This window comes from Gobio gobio (genome assembly GCF_949357685.1).
Source record: "Gobio gobio genome assembly, chromosome: 1".
NCBI classification, from domain to species: domain Eukaryota; kingdom Metazoa; phylum Chordata; class Actinopteri; order Cypriniformes; family Gobionidae; genus Gobio; species Gobio gobio.
Window position 1 is genome coordinate 16,696,427 of NC_137097.1, and position 18,814 is coordinate 16,715,240.

Sequence of the window (18,814 nt, forward strand, 5' to 3'; positions counted from 1 at the left end):
TTTGTTTTAACGGTCATCAATAATGCAAATCCTGCAAAAAAATGTTTCTTCATTTTAAGAAAAGAAAAAAACGTGCATTTATAACACTGTACTCAGTTTTATATTACCTTTTTTCATCAAATGGCAAAAAAAAAAAGTTAACACTGCAGTGAGGGTTCTAATACAACGGCTATGGGAGTGACTGTAAAACAACATATTTCTCTCTTCAGACTGTTATCATTCGCTCTCTATTTTGTCCTATTTTTGAAAGTTTTGAAAACACTGACGTTTGTTTGTTTTTTTTGTCCCCTTTGTCTTTTTGTGCTGTAAGGAGTGTCTTTCCCTGTTTGGAGATAAACCACCTAAACAAGGTATGTGTTGTGATCTCATCCTCTCCTTTTGTACAGGTCCTAGTCAAATAAACAGTAAAACTCATTTGGATTAACGCTTGTGTTTACAGATGACTTTGAGAGTAAGACAGTGGCGAAAACGCCAAAGAGAACTGGATCAACTGCTGTGTTATTCTGACAGTGATGAAGAGGGCATTGAAAATAATTGCAACAGTGTGCCTGGGATTCAAAGTAGTTTCAGCAGTGACGGTGTGCCTGGGACCCCAGATAGTTTAATGCGTGACAGTGTTCTTGGGACAACAGATGATTTTGACTTTGACACTGATGTGGACTATTGTTCTACTGACTCGGAACAGGAACCAAATGAAGCTGAAGTGACCAGCTTTGAGGACGAACTGAGACAGTGGGCCTTAGAGTACAAATTGACACACAGAGCGCTTAATGGTCTATTGTCCATATTAAGGAAGCAAGGGCACCTATTGCCTATGGATTGCCGGACACTCCTTGCTACACCACGGCATAACACAACAGAGCCTAAATGTGGTGGGCATTACAAGTACTACGGCTTAGAAAAGGGTATCTGTCGTTATTTAAATCAGATGGGGAGTATTGATGTGCACCTCAGCGTAAACGTTGATGGCATCCCACTTTTCAGAAGTAGTGGTGTCCAATTCTGGCCAATACTGGTGAAGTGTGGCCATTTTGATCCATTCATTGTAGCCATGTTTAGTGGACAAAGCAAGCCAAGTCCTCTTGAGGAGTATTTGGAAGACTTTGTGACTGAGTACAAACACCTCAAGGACAATGGACTAGTTTTTAAAGGCCAAACTTACACTGTCACTATTGATGCTTTGATCTGTGATGCGCCAGCAAGGGCATATCTGAAATGTATTAAGGGTCATACTGCCTATGAGAGTTGTGAAAGATGTTCAATCAGAGGTAGTTGTGTTGAGAGAAGAATAGTTTTCAGTGAACAGGAAGGCACTTCGCGAACAGACGACGGTTTCTCCAGAGTGGAGTACAGGGACCACCAAACTGGTATCAGCCCCTTCATTGCTGCAGGAATTCCTTGTGTTAGCGCCTTTGTCCTAGATTATATGCATATCGTCTGTTTGGGAGTAGTTAGGCGCCTGCTAATTTACTTGACTCGTGGCCCAAAAGTCTGTCGTTTATCTGTGAGGCAAAAAGATGCAATTTCTCAAAAACTAATTGCACTGAGAGGGAAGATGCCCAGTGAATTTGCTCGACAACCGCGGGGTTTGCATGAAATTGACAGGTGGAAAGCCACTGAACTAAGGCAGTTTTTGCTGTACACAGGTCCTGTGGTTCTGAAAACGGTGCTGTCCCCTGAAAAGTACAAACATTTCTTGTCCTTGACAGTATCCATGTCGATAATGCTGGAATCAGATGAGCGTATTCGAAATGCCTATCTCCAGTTTTCTCAAGAACTGATCAAACATTTTGTCATGTGCTGTGCTGACTTGTATGGCAAGACCTTTCCTGTATACAACGTACATGGACTAATTCATCTCCAAGAGGATGCCAGCCACTTCAACTGTTCCTTAAATGACATTTCCTGTTTTCCATTTGAAAACTACTTGCAACAAGTCAAGAAACACGTGAGGAGCGGGAGAAGTCCCTTGGAACAAGTGACTAGGCGTTTGTCTGAAATCGAGCAATCAGAAGTGGACAATACCCAAAGACACCCTAAAGTGTTTGCCTCTGTTAAAGAAAAGGACCGTTGTTTTCTTTTGAGGGACAACAGCTTTGCTTTTGTTCGACACAAAAATACAGATGGGACTTTTGCTTGCGAAATTCTGCGGCAGTGTCACACTTCACCATTATTTCACCAACCATGTAGCTCTGGACTTCTGAACATTGTGTGCATAGGAAATGGCCGTGTCAAGATGAAAAATGCTCTACTGCAAGAAAGGGATCTGTTCCGGAAGGTGGCCTGCCTCCCACAAGAAACTGGTGGTTTTGTCCTAATACCCCTTCGGCATGGTCTGGAACATACAAATTAAGGTTAAATTTTCTTATTCTTTTAGCTAGATTCCATCAGGAATCATCATAGCTGATCGCCTGTTTCCATCCGTTTGTTTTTTGTATCTTCCTCTGTGACTCCTGCATGTCCTTTCTCACTGCATCTATAAACCTCCCCGGGCCTCTCTCTGTCCTCTTGCCACAATTTCCTACTCCCAATGTAACCCTCATTGCTCTTCAATTCATGGGCATTTTTACTTGATATGGATTAATCCAAACCCTCTCAACCTGTGAACTTTGAACTAAAATGTTAAAAACTTCTCCTTTTCAGGTCATGTACACGAGGGCTGTTTGGAGGGAGGGTACCCAAGAGGAGGAGGGTGTAGTTCCTGACAGTTGGATTGACAGAGAAATGAAAACCGTCAGATGGCCAAAAAAAATGTGTGTTACAAAAACAGAAAAGGCTATAAAGGACAAAATTAACCCCAAGGATGACTGGATGACATTCTCCTTAATCAAGATAAAAATTACTTCAGGCAAGTTTTGCATAGATGAATAGAAAATTAAATGCATTACCATGTCAAAGTATTTTTTGTTTTAAAGGGCTAGTTTACCCAAAAATGAAAATTGTCATTAATGACTCACCCTCATGTCGTTACACACCTGTAAGACCTCCGTTCATCTTCCGAACATGGTTAGAATGTTTTGAAGCATCGATAACACATTTTGGTCTAAAAATAACAAAACCCATGACTTTATTCAGCATGGTCTTCTCTTCTCAATCTGCGTTCATGACTCTGAATGCTGACGTGTTATCTGGTGCGCCCGAGCTTCGTTTATAGTCTGAGGGAGACGCACACTGTAAACAGAAGCTCGGGCGCACCAGATAACACGTCAGCATTCAGAGTCATGAACGCGGATTGACAAGAGAGCCAGAAGAGAAGACCATGCTGAATAAAGTCGTAGGTTTTGTTATTTTTGGACCAAAATGTGTTTTCGTTGCTTCAGAACATTCTAACTAACCCACTGATGTCACATGGACTACTTTGATGTTTTTAATCACCTTTCTGGACATGGACAGTATACCATACATACGTTTTTAATGAGGAACAGAAAGCTCTCAGACTAAATATAAAATATCTTAAACTGTATTCTGAAGGTGACCGGAGGTCTTAAGGGTGTGGAACGACATGAGGGTGAGTCATTAATGACATCATTTTCATTTTTGGGTGAACTAACCCTTTAAGGTGAATTGTCTAATTTCTAGATAAGCGTCGTGAATGTGAAACCTACAACCTGACCAGCCAGGCAGAGGAGGATGATGATGAGGTGATTAGATCAACAAGAAAGCGCACTAAAAAAGTAATTCCGGAGGGTTTTGTTATAAATGGTATGTTTCTCATTCTCAAATACTTCATACAAGATTTAAACTAAAATCGGTTGATACAAATTGGGCCTAAATTTTAGACCTCAATGTTTATGAACTTTTTTTTTTTTTTTGCAGAATTAACGGATTCAGATGAGTGTGTCAGGGGTAATGGTTTCTCTTAATGAATTTATAATTCCAGTTTCAAAATGAATCAGATTCTTTAAGATTATATATTTTTGGAGATGAATATACTTTGTTTTACATTATCCCTGTATAGGCGTCAAGCTACCACCCTTCCCTACTGCACCAAGGAAGCTGCAGCCCATTGAGGACACCAATACTTGTGAGTACTGATGACAACTAAAAGGCCCCCTGAAATAAAAAAATGTATTTAGCTGTTAGTATGACTGTTAACCTTCATGTTAGGAATAAGCGGGTGTGTTCCAAAACAATTATAACATTCGCATTTAGGAGATATGTGTTCAAAACTTGCAGTCTCACTTCCACTAAAATGGATCACAGATTATGACATCACTGCAAATCTTCTGTCGAATCAAATGCTCTTTAAGAATCGAAAGCCCCACCCCCTACACTATAAATATGCTGAAGCTGCGCTGATATCGGTCAGTTCACACATTTACTCTATTATGATGATAAATGTTAGAGATTAGGAGGAAACTGTGGCTTTACCAAACAGAAAGGCTCTAGTTAAAGTGAAATTAACAAAACGCTATTGGCTGTTTAAAAAAAAGGGGAGGAGCTTCTTACAGCTCGAGCCGTTTCAGGGGAAATTACATCATTGAAAAATGCTGTGTGTTTCAAGGCACTTTAGTGGGCCTTTAAGAAGCATGATAATGTGTTGTGTACTAATGATAACATTAGTAACAGGCTCATTCGTGTGTTTTAGCCCATGAAGATGAAGCCATGTCTGGCCAAGTGGAGCGTGCGGACAGTCCCCGGGGCCATGAAATGTCCACTCCTAGTGAGTATTTACTTTTCCCCTTACACCAACCACTGCACTGCACAAAGTCATAGTCCATTGAATTTCTTGTGAATTAAGCATAGTAATGACTTTAGTGACTCAATGAAGTGTATTTTTTTTTTTATTGATTTAGTATATGCAAAATGACTACTTACAGGCTGACTGATGTGTTTCAGGCTCTGCAAGTCAAACCTTGGATGGCTTTGTGGAAGCCTACTCTGGCCCGGAGAAATGTGCTGCCAGTTCTCAGCGCAAGGAAATGTCCAGTGAGTATTCACTTTAGGGCTGAAACGATTCCTTGAGTAACTCAAATTCAAAAAATTCAAAATCATTTGCCTCGAAGCTTTGTTTAGTCCCTTTAATTACACATGCTCATGTTGCAGAAAGAATTAATTATAATTAAATAATTGACTTTATTGACTAAAATAACTAGCTTCTGGCAGTCAGCAGTACACGAGTCGGCTTGCGCTAAGAGAGTACCCCTTGACACATGCACACTGACGAACACAGGAGCACAGAGGATAGCGCAAAATGGATATGATTGGTTGGCCATATTGCTCAGCCCTATCGATTCTTAACTTTTTGTTTAATTTCAACAGTTGTACATCTTTGAATATTCTTTGTTTCTTTGCTCTCAAGATGCAAGCATAGCACATCGGAGCAGAGACCTGTCGACACCCAGTGAGTATTCATCTCATCACACTTTAAACACTCACTTTTGCAGGCCTTGTGAAATGTAAGAATATTCTGTTTTTCAGGATCTCGTCATGCGAGGGATGGGTATCGCTCCAGGTAAAGAAGCCAGACAGGGCACAGCGTAGGGCTGAGCGATATGGCTGAAAACTGTATCACGATATAAGTGTTTCATATCAGTCGATATTGATAATTATCAATATTTTTTTATGACCCATTTAAAATGAGAAAAATATTACATTTAAACATTTTTAGAGTACCTCTCCATGGTGGTGTTCTGCTTCTGTGGTGTTGCGGCGGCAGATGTTTTTGGACGTTGTTGGCAAGTACGGTTGAGATGTATGGTTTATTGATATCGATTATGTCTCTATCGTGATACATATTATCGTATTATCGCCCAGCCCTAGCACAGCGTCAGTAGTGACTGGCTTCTATTGGTTGGTCTCTAACCCTTATTTTTGGTCAACCATTAGGGGTTAGTCTGTTGCATGTTATTGTCAGTTATCAATAAATGGCCATGTGATTTAAATTTAAATGTTACTAGGTCCAGCGGTGGATCCTGGCACAGTGATTGTTCAAGTCACACCCTCAGGTCCAGACATGACAGGTCACGGCACAGGTCCAGACATGATTACCGATCCCGTAGTGATGCCCCCAGTCCCCCTGCCAGGTCCAGACATGATAAAAGAGCGCACCGATTTGATGACCGATCCTGTAGTGATGTCCCCAGGTCCACACATGATAGAAGAGCACAGCGATTTGATGACCGATCCCGTAGTGATGACCGATCCTGTAGTGATGCCCCCAGGTCCACACATGATAAAAGAGCACAGCGATGTGATGACCGATCCCGTAGTGATGACCGATCCTGTAGTGATGCCCCCAGGTCCACACATGATAAAAGAGCACAGCGATGTGATGACCGATCCCGTAGTGATGACCGATCCTGTAGTGATGCCCCCAGGTCCACACATGATAAAAGAGCACAGCGATGTGATGACCGATCCCGTAGTGATGACCGATCCCGTAGTGATGCCCCCAGGTCCACACATAACAGATCACGGCACAGTGATCTCACCACTCCCCCCTATGACAGGCATGGTGAGTTGTCGGCTGCATTCACAATACACTCAATTAGGATCATTTTGCTATTCAGATGGTGATCCTATCACCCTTTATTTATTATTTCTATTCTAAATTTGTTTTATCGTTTGATAACTTCTAAAACAGATTTCTTTTTGTGGTGCAGATGCAGTGACTGAGACTGGGAGATGGGCCTTCCCATTGCCTTGGGATGGAAAGTATTGATCTATTGGCAGTTTAGAAGACATTTTTAATAGTACACATTCTCTCTTCCTGCACTGTTCTCTGTCCACAGAAACTGCTTTTCAATTATTGCCGTGGCTTGGTTTCTGTCGTGTCAGATGACATTTCTTTGGACTTTTGTTTCTTTCTCCAACAATGCTGTACTAATAACAAACACTGAAGCTGGTTACAAAAACAATTGTGAGCAAGCTAACCTTGCTCTTCTAATTGGAGCATTGTAATCATCAACAAATGTGTTTTTATTTCAGTATTCCAGAAAAAGGTTCTGAGCCTACTTGTTGACATCCGCCATCGCCTGAAGGAAACGCAGCCTGCCTCTTCAGCTGTCCATATAGAGAGGATGGACACCATGGAGGACTTTGAGTTACAGGAGCAACACCTCTCTGATGCACAACTCTTTGATACCCTGGTAGGTTTTACAAATCTGGCAGTAATGGATAGCCTAGAATAAAGTACAGTGCACTCACACACACTGTTAGATTCCTCTGGGGGATGTCAGTGAACTTTATGGACTTATTTTAACAGGTGCTGCAAATTTCAAGAATTGGTGGGCGGAACACCAAGGACTGTGTCCACAAAGTGTTGGACAGGTATCTACAACCTTTTTACATGTTCTCATTTGCCGCCTTTATGAGCATGTCAGAATAGGTGAAAATGAAAATACAAGTTCACGACCAAATGCATTGTGTGAGAGATTAGCTGTGCTTGACAAGGAGAGGGATACAAGGAGGACCACCCTAGGGTACACTGATCAACTAGTGAAAGGGTTTATTGCATGTGTAATGTTGTTCCTACATCTATCCTTCACATTAATTTATTAAAATGTATTTTTCTTTAGACTCTTTACCAACAGCCTCATGGCCAAATTTAATTTGAAAGGCAAGGGGAAAAAGGGGAAACGTCCTATAGAGGGAACCAAGGTTTATCGAGCAATAAAAGGTAAGTTAAGTTTCATGTTGATCAGTCTATAAATAATTTGGACAACATTTTCTTCCCTTCTGACTTAAAAAAATAAAAAGCTATGCCATCTTCATAGATTATTTATTCATACACAAGAGGAAATTAAGGTGTTACAGCATTAAAGGGATACTCAGCCGTTTTTTCATATTAAACTGTTATTCCCTTAACTTAAACGAGTTGATACATGCATATCATGCATATATACATGCATATCCGCCATGCATTATAGTTCTCCTTTTAAACCCGCCTATAAAAGCGCCACATTTTATTTTGTCACCATACTTGGTCGTTCAGCTATTTGTGTAACAGTATTTAAATAGGGAAACCGTGGAGGTGTTTGGTTGCTTCTAACTTGATCTTTGTTTGGTACCTAATGAATGAACTGGGCTTAGTGGGCTAAGCTAAGTGCTATCAAGATGTCACCGCGCGTCAGCGATTTAAGTGCACGCACTGAGACGAGAGAGATATGTATCAAATCGTTTCAGTTAAGGGAATAACAGTTTAATTTGAAAAAACGGTGAAGTATCCCTTTAAGAAGAAAACAAAAGACAGCAAAGTTGAAAGTAAAATATGGTAAATAGTCACAATTCTCTCTAAATATTATTCTCCTCTCTCGGCTCAAAGGTGAGTCATTACAAACTAATACCAGTGGGTATGAATGATTTCATGTGGCAGTCCTTATTACATTGAAGCTGAAGACAGTCTTCTGTCTGACAAGTAGTACATGTAGTGTATGTTGTATTATCCAGAATACTTAATGTTTTTTTTGTTTTGTTGCAAAACTCTTCTCAATAGAAATTTCTGACATCCAATGCGTTTCCAAGCACAGAACCATCTTTTGTAAATTGCATTAAGCACAACAGGCTGCTACAACACAGTTAACATGCGCACAATAAAAGGATCTAAGCGCTCTCAAAAAGTACAGTCTGCTTAGTCCCTTCTTGTAGACAGCCTACGTGTAACAGTCAAGTCGCTGAGATGGCTTTGTATTAATTCAGTATTGGTAGTGGATGCACAGGAAAAATTTTGCTCACAAAAATGGGGACTTGGCTGTATGACTGCAGATTGCTGTTGCATATATATCTAAATCATTTGACTTTTTTCTTTTGCAGAAGGGATCATGAAATTTGATTCTGCAGCCACTGAGGACTACATCAAAATCAATGTGTCTGAGCACCTCAAGCATGCACCACAAAGACTTGGAGGCGGAGGATTCACTATCCCCTGATTTTTTTTTTTTTAAATAAAGATGGAAATAAAGAAATGGCTATATTGAATTGTGACTTATTTGTATAACTAGTGTTGTATGTATGTGGTCCCATGTTTCCAGAGGGTGAAGGACATGTTTTCTGTGCCAGTTAATTTCCTTGTAGCTTTGTTTCAGCAGCTAGTTGACCTATGTATGCGTCTCCATTTATCACCTGCTGCTTAGACAATCAAATGGAGTTTTTTGAAAAATAATCTAGTCCCAGATAATTTCCCAAAAACTCAGTTTGATTGTCTCAGCAACAACTAGAGACGGTCTATGCTGGAGATGCATAAAAAGATGCAATGCATTTCCTGTCGAAACTAGCTACTGAAACAAAGCTACAGGAAATGTAATACATGGTACAGAAAACATGTCCTCCACCCTTTTGAAACATGCGACTACAGTTATAAAAGTTGCATAAAAACGACGTCTAAATATCATGTTGAAAAGACGTCCACAAACGACCACATTTGGACTATAAATAGCCCATATATGGAGGTCCCACAGACGTCAACATTTGACGTACCGGAGACGTCGAAAAAAGACGTCGCCTGGCGTTACAAAACAACCCCTTCAGTGGACCGAAATTGGACGTCCAAAAATTACTTAGAAAGGACGTCATTACGACGTCACATTGCGCAGTGGGTTAAAAGAGCTGTTGTTGCTGGCTTGACAGCTTCATCCTCGGAGTTCCACCCGCAGAGCGTCTGTAATATTCCTCCGCAGAAGCTCGTTGCTCTCTGAGCTCAGGTGGACTCTGTCCCTGCACAGATGAGACACTCTGATATTCTGATGGTTAATGCAGTGCAAGAACCGAGCCATCTCTCTGTTCAGCCAGCGTCGGCTTCTTTCGATCCCGTAGGCCCTCCGAAAGGATTTCCGAAAACAAGATCGTGGTATCTGGGAACAGGTCAGCCTTCATTTCCCGAAGGAAATCCAGGCGGTTGCGGCCTTCCCGGCACAGACTGTTCCCTCCGAGGTGAATAACGAGGACCCGAGGAGGTGGAACAGTCGCCAAGAGAGAGCGCAGCACTGGAAGCAGCTGCTCCCAGCGTCTGCCTCCTCTCCCTTCCCAAGTGACCTTGGCCCGAAGACCAAGGTTCGTGTCCAGGCGCTTCGCACAGATGTGCGAGTGGAGCCTGCGGACGATGGAGCTGCCAACGATCCAGACATGAGGTGCACTGTGACCAGCCATCTCGAAGAGTGAGGGAGCAGATTTACCTCCAGTATTTATAATGAGCGCTGCGCGTGTCATTGTCACGTGTCATTCTACAGGGTCGCCCAACAGCGCTTCAGAGCAGTTCAATGAATATCACACATTTATGCCAAGCAATTGCATATGAACTAATGTTTATGAATTATGACAATTTTTACGTTTGTGTTTTTATACAGTAATTTACACTTGTTAGGAAGCAAATGTATGTATGTCCCTCATCTGAAAACGAATGTACAGGCATGACACAGACATTTCAAAATAAGAGTCCCATTGTGTTTCAGTCTTGTTTATAATTAAAAGTCACACATTAAGCATACATTTTCCCCTGGTCATTACTGACATTTTTGTTACACAATAAACTAAAATAAAATAAATCAATTTCCATTTCATTTAGAGTAAACTATTGTAGTTTCTGTCTGAGATGCTCTGTCACAACCTACACCGCTGAAGACATCACAGAAGTATACGGAGATAACGGGGATTTAAAAGAAATGGATCCCTCAAAGTATACAGCAAGATTTATGTGATTAATGTCACTGGATTTTTTAAATTAAAGGAATGTTTGGATATGTAAACTGATATTTCCTACTTACATACATTTCAGCAGCCAATCACACCTCATTTAAACATCTTTTATTGCTGTGAAAATACCCCAAAATGCATGAAAATCACATACAAATCCTATTTTATAGTAATTGTATATTTATTAGCTTCATGTTTCTTTGGGTTTTTGTCTAAATCTATAAACTTGTGTCCAAATATGCACACTTCTGGATTAAAAACCCATATAAATGCTGTTTAGTGAAGCCATGTGAACACATATAAACTGGAACAGAAGTGACTGATGAATGCATTCTTCTCAAACAATCAAAAATATAGATAGTTGATTTTGCTCTTCTGACATGCTCCTTACCATCATGACAGTATAAAAGGTGTAGTCTTACACTTTTCTAATGATAGTTTGTCAACATCAAGCAAGACTGTGAGGTTTCATTGTGCAGTGCACATAAAACATCTACTTATTGGATATGTGGTTTTAAATTAGTTTGAAGAATAATGATGCCGAGACATGCATATACAAGTAGAGTACCATCCGTCATTATACCTCGATCTCTGAAGTTCACAATGTATTCTTAATGTGCCATTGAGGTCTGGAAATAAGTTTTAATGAGGAAAAATAATATACAGCAGCAGATTCAAATCAAGAACCCCTGAACATAATTTCTACCACCATCCCATTCAGGAGCATATATTAACATAGTGGATATATGCTTTTATTAACTTACATGAAGAGTGGGAGGACTGTTGTAAGGATGATAAACATTAACTTTGATAATGACTTTGGTAACTTAATTTCAATTTTGCTGATGAAATCTACAAGTATGCCTGACAGAAATTGATCATTTTGCATGTAACAGCCACACAATATTTTAATATAAAATGATGAAGAAAGACAAAACCAAGTAATTATGTTTAAAATGTATTTTTAATTTAATTAATGCCCATTTGGATTGCACTTAGTCTGGATCCAGGCCCTTAAGTAAGCCAAACCGGAGTAAAAAGCTACAGAGTGGCTTACTCTTACGGCCGTTTCACACCGCAAGCGTGAGTGGGGCATGAGCAGTGCGTATTCTTTCCGGTGTGCATGTTAAGCAATGAGTGCATTCATACCGGGAGAGGCGCGTGAGCATAAAGCAGGAGCATCGCATCTATTTATTTTATTTCTAACCCCAAAGAGAAATCACACTTTTGATGGACAAAATAAATATGATTTCACACAAAAAGTGCTCAAACTGCACATAATAAGCATGTCTAGTGTGTTTTAACAAGAACTGGAGCAAGTCATAAAATAAAAGAATCTATAAAGTATTTATAGAAGATATAACCATTTAAACTTATATATATATATATATATATATATATATATATATATATATATATATATATATATATATATATATATATATATATATATATATATATATATATATATATATATATATATATATATATATAAATACACACTTTCTTTTAGTTTATGTAACACAGATGTATGTTTTCAGTATGTAACACAGAAAGGTAGCCTCTAGCACTACCAAAAACAAACCTGATTGAGTGCGCGTTTGGAAATAAATACTCATATGATATAAGTGATCATTTATATGCAGTGATGGGAATAACGGCGTTACAGATAAACGGCGTTACTAACGGAATTATTTTTTTCAGTAACGAGTAATCAAACGAATGACTGTTTCTCCCGTTACAACGCCGTTAGCGTTACTGAGGAAAAAAAATGCGGCGTTAGTCGCGTTACTATAATTGAGCTCACTGAAGCGCTTTTCATCCGAACAGGCTCTCTGTCAGTCGGACCTGCAACGTGTGTGTGTGTGTGTGTGTGTGTGTGTGTGTGTGTGTGTGTGTGTGTGTGTGTGTGTGTGTGTGTGTGTGTGTGTGTGTGTGTGTGTGTGTGTGTGTGTGAGTGTGCATGTGCGCGCGCACCAGCCATGCGTGTTGGGGGTGGGTGCGGTGGTACACATCACTGATGATGATTGGTGGGTGGGAGACAAGGTTGAAGTTGATAGGTTGAGTTCACACCTATTTTTTTCACGGTCTATGGTTCACAGACACACACACACACACACACACACACACACCTATGACGCACACGCAAATGCACATTCAGCGATGGTCCAACGACTTCGAAGGTAGCTTCCGCAAACTGGAAGTATAAGCGCTACTTTTCCCTCGTTGAGGTGAAAGGGAAGAATGTTTATGTAACGTGCAACTTATGCCCAGGAAGAAAGAGTCTCTCCACGTCGGTGGCAAGTGATTCTGAAGCGCCTCACATCATCATATGCCACAAAATTAGTGCTTAAAAACACAGGTGATAACGTGAGCTCCACTACCAAAGGAAAGTATAGTACTGATAATATTTACACAATATTTGTCTCTCACATTGTCCCACAGCAACATTACAATAGTGCACATTAATGTACAATGTTTTATAATAATAATTTATTCTATTTAGTGTCCAATTCATTCATTTAACATATCTAATATTGGGGGCATCCAAGTTATTTGACATATTTGAACATTTGGAAAGAAAAAAAAAAGTAACGCAGTAATTACTTTCCCTGGTAATTAGTTACTTTTATAATGATGTAACTCAGTTACTAACTCAGTTACTATTTGTAAGAAGTAACTAGTAACTATAACTAATTACTTTTTTAAAGTAACGTGCCCAACACTGTTTATATGTAGCACTGGAGCCGCTGCTGTGACGCTGTACAAACGCTTCCAGTGTGAATACTCTCACGCGTCTGCCTCTGCAGTGATGGTGTAGTTACGCTGACGTGAAGCTCATGCACTGCTCACACTTGCAGTGTGAAACGGCCGTTAGGGATCACTGGAACACGCAAGCCTTTCCACCAACGGCAAGGTGGCAATCCTTGGAAAGGAACATTCACTCTCCATTCATTCTTAATCTAACACACTCTCACTCTCACACACAGTCTATAACAAACACATACACACTCACATGCACACAAGAAGACAAAAACAGTTTAGTATTGCACATTATTTATTTTTTGCATTTATATTAGCATTGTTATTCCTTAAAATCAAACTAAATAAAATGCACTGAAACACTTACCAGTAGTACTGACATACTTTACCCCTGTGCTTCTACCTCTGCTTCTTCCGTCTTTAGCATTGTCCTCAATGCCATACACATTTGGTCCCGGCCTCTGGGCATGAAATTGATAAATGAATATTGGGATCACTGAAAACACAAGTACTAATAAACTAAAATACAAATACAAGTAAATACGCTGGTGTCCAGCTTGTCATCATCTTCTCAGACACGCTGACTTCAATTGGCCGGCACTGCTTTCGTCTCCAAATTCTTCCTGCACATATCAATGTTAGGATAAAGGGGGACTGCATAAAATACATCCATTACAGACTGTGACAAATCATACAGATTGAACACAAATTCAAGTTAAGACTGATATTAATAAGGTCAAAATCATATACATTACAACAGTTTCTTTCTATGTCTCGCTTTACCTTTACCTTGTCTTACTGTCACTGTTGCTCTCACTGTCTGTGTCCTCCCTGGAGCTGCCACGCTACTCCTTACTGCATCTGCTGCTGCCTTCACCGTCTAGTGTCCTCCCTGGAGCTGCCACACCTTCCTGCTGCTGAAGCTACTATCCTGCTAAGACCTTAACCATAACCCGTACACGGTACAATCTAACCGATACCCAACCATACGTTAACCATAGCATAGGCAGACGATGCCCCACTGTTCAGTGACTATGGTTCCGTATAGCTTATCAACACGACCATATGCAAGCCATGGAACTAAGGCTGCTGCCCCACTGTTGTCCTTAATGCCGCATTCAGTGGCCATGGTTCCGTATGGCATACTATCTAAACGCACACAAACTCATCTACGCAAAACACAGTACACCGGATTATGATAACTATGCAACACGCCCGCCTGAAGGCACAAATCCGGATCTGAGATGTAGATTTGATCCAGTAGTGTGTGCTTTTTAGTTGTTGTGGTGGTGATCAGTTGCGTGTCCGGTCATGTGAGTTTCCGTCAGGCAAAGAATATCTGACAAAAGCAGTTTGTGATGGCTTCTGATGTCCTCAATGTGCGACGACAGTCCTTCGGTGTTGTGGTGGATGATTGTGAAATGTTGATCCCCTTCGGTTTCCCTCGTCTTCTGCAGAAGCGGCATGATTCCTACAAACGACGCTCTCATCATATTCCGCAACGAGGCTGTGATTGCAGAATCTGCATAAATCTTCTTTTCGCTGAAGTCTGTGATATGTAGTCCACGGAGCGAGGTCGTCCTGCTGAGGGCGACGTAGGCCATTCCCGGCTCAAAAATCTTCTTCAGTGACACTACGGCATCCTGCATGGTCATGCCCTAAACTTTGTGAGCCATGCAGGCGTAGGCTAACTTGATGGGGAACTGTCGACGAATTGCTCCTTTCCTCAGGCTTTCTTCTGATCTCTCGATGTAGACCAAGTCGTCTTCTTCACCTTGCACCCTTCTGTGGTGATTCTTGCCTGCGTTGGCATGGTCCAGCTGAAGTCCAAGCATCTGAACAGAGTCGATTCCATCTTTTGTCTTGTGGACAATATTGGAAATCTTCCCAAAACATACGTTGACGATTCCATCTTCAACGCCCAGGTTCCTGGTCACCATTATGCGCACTCCCAGCGCAATTTTGATGGTGTTGAGCAAGTCGTCCTTTTTTCCGACGACAGGCTTGTTCTGTTTCTTCATCCCTCCCGTCCTTGGGTCTTTCCGGTAGTCTTCGGCATCGACGGTTACGATGTCAGTGTGAAGAGCGTGGATCGTTTGGGTGTTGTGTCTGTGGACTTCCTTGTTGGTGGCAAATATGTGTAGTGCATTACACGGGCAGTCTTCTGGGTTCTTCACGGCCTGAAGTAACAGCGCTCTATCGTCATCTCGAAGATCGTCGGACTTCTGCTTAACTCGTAGCCGGTTCAGAAGTTGGGCAAAATCAAGGTCCTCTTTCTGAACAGCGATCAAGGCCCAGCAAGGTGAGCAAAATTACTTTTCTGAGCTTGACTGGACGACGAAATGTGAAATCCTCCGAAGCAACCCCGTCCTTGTAATGCGCATGTTTGAAAAACGTGTTGACGCGCTAATGACACATCTGCTCTTGTCACCTGCCCAACCCATTGGTAAAGTCGAGGATTACTTTTACAGGGTTGAGTTTCAAGCTAGAGGTAGCCCACACATTCATCTTCTCGTTTGGGTAAAGGATGCACCAGAGTTTGAAAACGATCATGATAAAGTAGTTTGCGATTTCATCGACCGCTATATAACCTGCCGGTTGCCCATTCCAACGCTGATCCTGAGCTTCATCGAATTGTCACCGAAGTTCAGCTTCATAGCAGGAACCACTCCAAGTCGTGTAAAAAAGGTAATTGATTGTGTCGATTTGGCTTCCCTAAGCTACCGGTGACTAACACCACGATAACTCGTCCGCGACCGCAGCGTCCTGAAGAAGAGGATGACACGGAGGCTTCTTCATCGGGAAGCTGCATGTCTAAAACCGGTATCGCTCGTCCCCGACCACAGAACCCTGAAGAGGAGCAAAAACAAAGAGACGAGAGAAAGAAGGCGGCGAGACGGGAGGCTGCGCAAAAAGCCATGAGCGACACGCGAACAAAATTCAAGCCGGTGTGGGATTTGTTAAATGATCCCCAAGCCTCCTTTAACAGCTTGTCAGAGCTACTGACAAAGTGTAAGATGACCGTCGATGATTACACTAACTCCGACAAAGCATTGTCCTCTTCCAATGTGATTTTGCTTAAGCGCGATCCAAAGGAGTCTTGGGTGAACGGATACAATCCCGATTTGTTGAGGGCGTGGAACGCCAACATGGACATTCAGTATGTTCTTGATGCTTTTAGCTGCATCATGTACATGCTGTCGTACATTTCCAAGCCGGAGCACGAAATGGGCGACTTGCTAAAAAACTTAATCAAGGGTGTGCGCGAAAGTAACGTTAACAAGGAGGACGAGATGAAGCACATGATTACGAAGCATCTTTTTGCCTACATAAATTGGAGATTTCAGCAAATTAAAGGCAGCAAGAAACCTTTCGGTGGAATCTCTGTACTCGCAGTGGGGGACTTTTACCAACTGCCACCTCTGGGTAAAGCCAAACCCCTGTGTGTGTATGAAGAGGATGTTCTGGACTTCTGGAAAGACCATTTCCAAATTATTACCCTCTCAGAGATTATGCATTTCAGGCCATCGCATTTCGGCCGCGCTGAAAGTGCAAAAAAACGTAGGGGTCCCTAACTGTCTAATCATAGCCTGCAGATCTCTCAAAGTTTTTTCCCAGTAAGCTGGAGAACCTCTCAGCGGTTGCATGAACCGTGTGGCGTCTCTGTTGTGAACCAATCTCTCGATCTCGCGGTTATCTTGAAGTAGCTTGTTGGAAATCCTTCTGCCGTCTCTCGTAACCGGTTTACCTTTTCGCAACTGGATGGACATGCTGTTTCTAGCCAGTTGCGTTTCGGTCACAAACTGTGCGAAAAAAAGGTAAGTCTGATCTTTGGCGAAACGAGTATCCACGCAGAACAATCTTGCGTTGAAATACATACTGGGAGATATCGATACTTGTCTTGCCTCGTCGATTGTGTTCTGTCCAGTTGGGAATTTAACAGGGAACGCCATGGCTTCCAGCTTTGGGATTTTGAAAAACCCAACAGGCTTTTGTCCTTGTGCAGGAGCGATGCTAAATATTCCCTCACCGTACGACAGGATCTCTTGTGCTATGTCAGGCAGCTGCATACACGTGTCTAACGTGAGACCCGGTCAGAGTTCGTCCTTTTCCTCAACACTAACCTGTTGCTCATCCTGCTGAGCAACATCGACTTCTTGTTGCTCCTCTCCGTCGTCGTCGTTTTCCTCATCTAGGTCGAATATCGCCGTTTCTCTTATGGAGATGTCCCTGTATTCCGAATGAATTGCTTTCAGCGTCGCTAAAGCTGCAAGCACGTTACGCATGTTAACGGTAAGAAAGTGCTGGTAACCTTTAAACTTAATGTGTCTCTTTAGCTTGACCTGCAGTAGTTGGGACTCACTACTAGGTCTTGGGAGAGAGTTGACAGTCTTCTCCACCTCAGAGGGCACACACACAACACTTCCATGCACGGCTCGCTGTCTTCCCATCGGCAACGCAACGATTTTGGCGAATGGTAAAATTTTGGCGACTAGTTGGCGTTCAAGGACATTCAATTCAAGCAGTTCCGCAGGAATGGGTGGCAATTCAAGTCGGTTAGCTGCTGCAATTGAAGACATGTGGCCTCTTTTAAGATGGCTGTCACACGTGTGGCAAATCCACTCCTCTCTTCTCTCTTCCGGAACTATACAAGGACTTGAGCAGGCACGATCACAGGCTGAACATACTTCCCGGTTAAGCAAGACCTGGCAACTTGAATGTTTTTGCCATAACTTGTTCTGTTACAGACCTTGACTTGATCAGGAAACAGTGCTCTGTGACCGACGGTGCAGACATGTGTAGGGCCATGCTGAATCTTACATCGGAATGCATTAATGGCACTTTCCATCGCTTCGCCAACCAAAGGCTGGGGTGGTGTTTCCTGGCTGAAGCGGATGTACGGTTTGTATTTCCTTTTAATTCTGAGTGCGCATTGCAACCGATGAAGAATGTGGGATGAAGCATCACCAACACATTTCTGCGTCTTGCGCAGGGTACAGTGCAGGATGTGATGTGCACGGAACTCTGGGTCACCTGCATATCTCCTCGCCATGTAGTCTTTCATTTTACTCTGGAAGAGAGTATCTGTCCTATACCGCCTAGCAATGTAATCTTTCTTCTTTTTCTGAAAGAGAACATCTGTGATATACCGACTGACACAGTAATCTTTCATCATTTTCTGGAAGAGAGTATCTGTCCTATACCGCCTAGCAATGTAATCTTTCTTCTTTTTCTGGAAGAGAACATCTGTGCTAGACTGACTTACACATTAATCTTTCATCTTTTTCTGGAAGAGAGTATCTGTCCTATACCGCGTAACCATGTAATCTTCCATTTTATTCTGGAATAGAGTATCTGTGCTATACCGCCTAACCATGTATTGTTTAATTTTATTCTGGAAAAGATTATCTGTGTGGTATCG

General features: G+C 41.7%; 1 protein-coding gene across 1 annotated transcript; it reads left to right on the forward strand.

The window, feature by feature from the left end:
- Positions 1–439: 439 nt before the first annotated feature.
- On the forward strand, positions 440–8,910 carry LOC307135641 (uncharacterized protein; the record flags this gene model as incomplete). The annotated part of the gene is made up of 15 exons (XM_079832214.1): positions 440–1,402; positions 2,644–2,848; positions 3,580–3,702; positions 3,817–3,846; positions 3,959–4,024; positions 4,589–4,663; positions 4,840–4,929; positions 5,303–5,344; positions 5,422–5,455; positions 5,901–6,457; positions 6,606–6,657; positions 6,931–7,091; positions 7,208–7,272; positions 7,521–7,621; positions 8,755–8,910. 12 exons carry the CDS (start codon positions 440–442, stop codon positions 6,962–6,964), a joined length of 2,271 nt encoding a protein of 756 aa, XP_079688340.1. The 3' UTR covers positions 6,965–7,091; positions 7,208–7,272; positions 7,521–7,621; positions 8,755–8,910.
- Between the last annotated feature and the right edge of the window lie 9,904 nt (positions 8,911–18,814).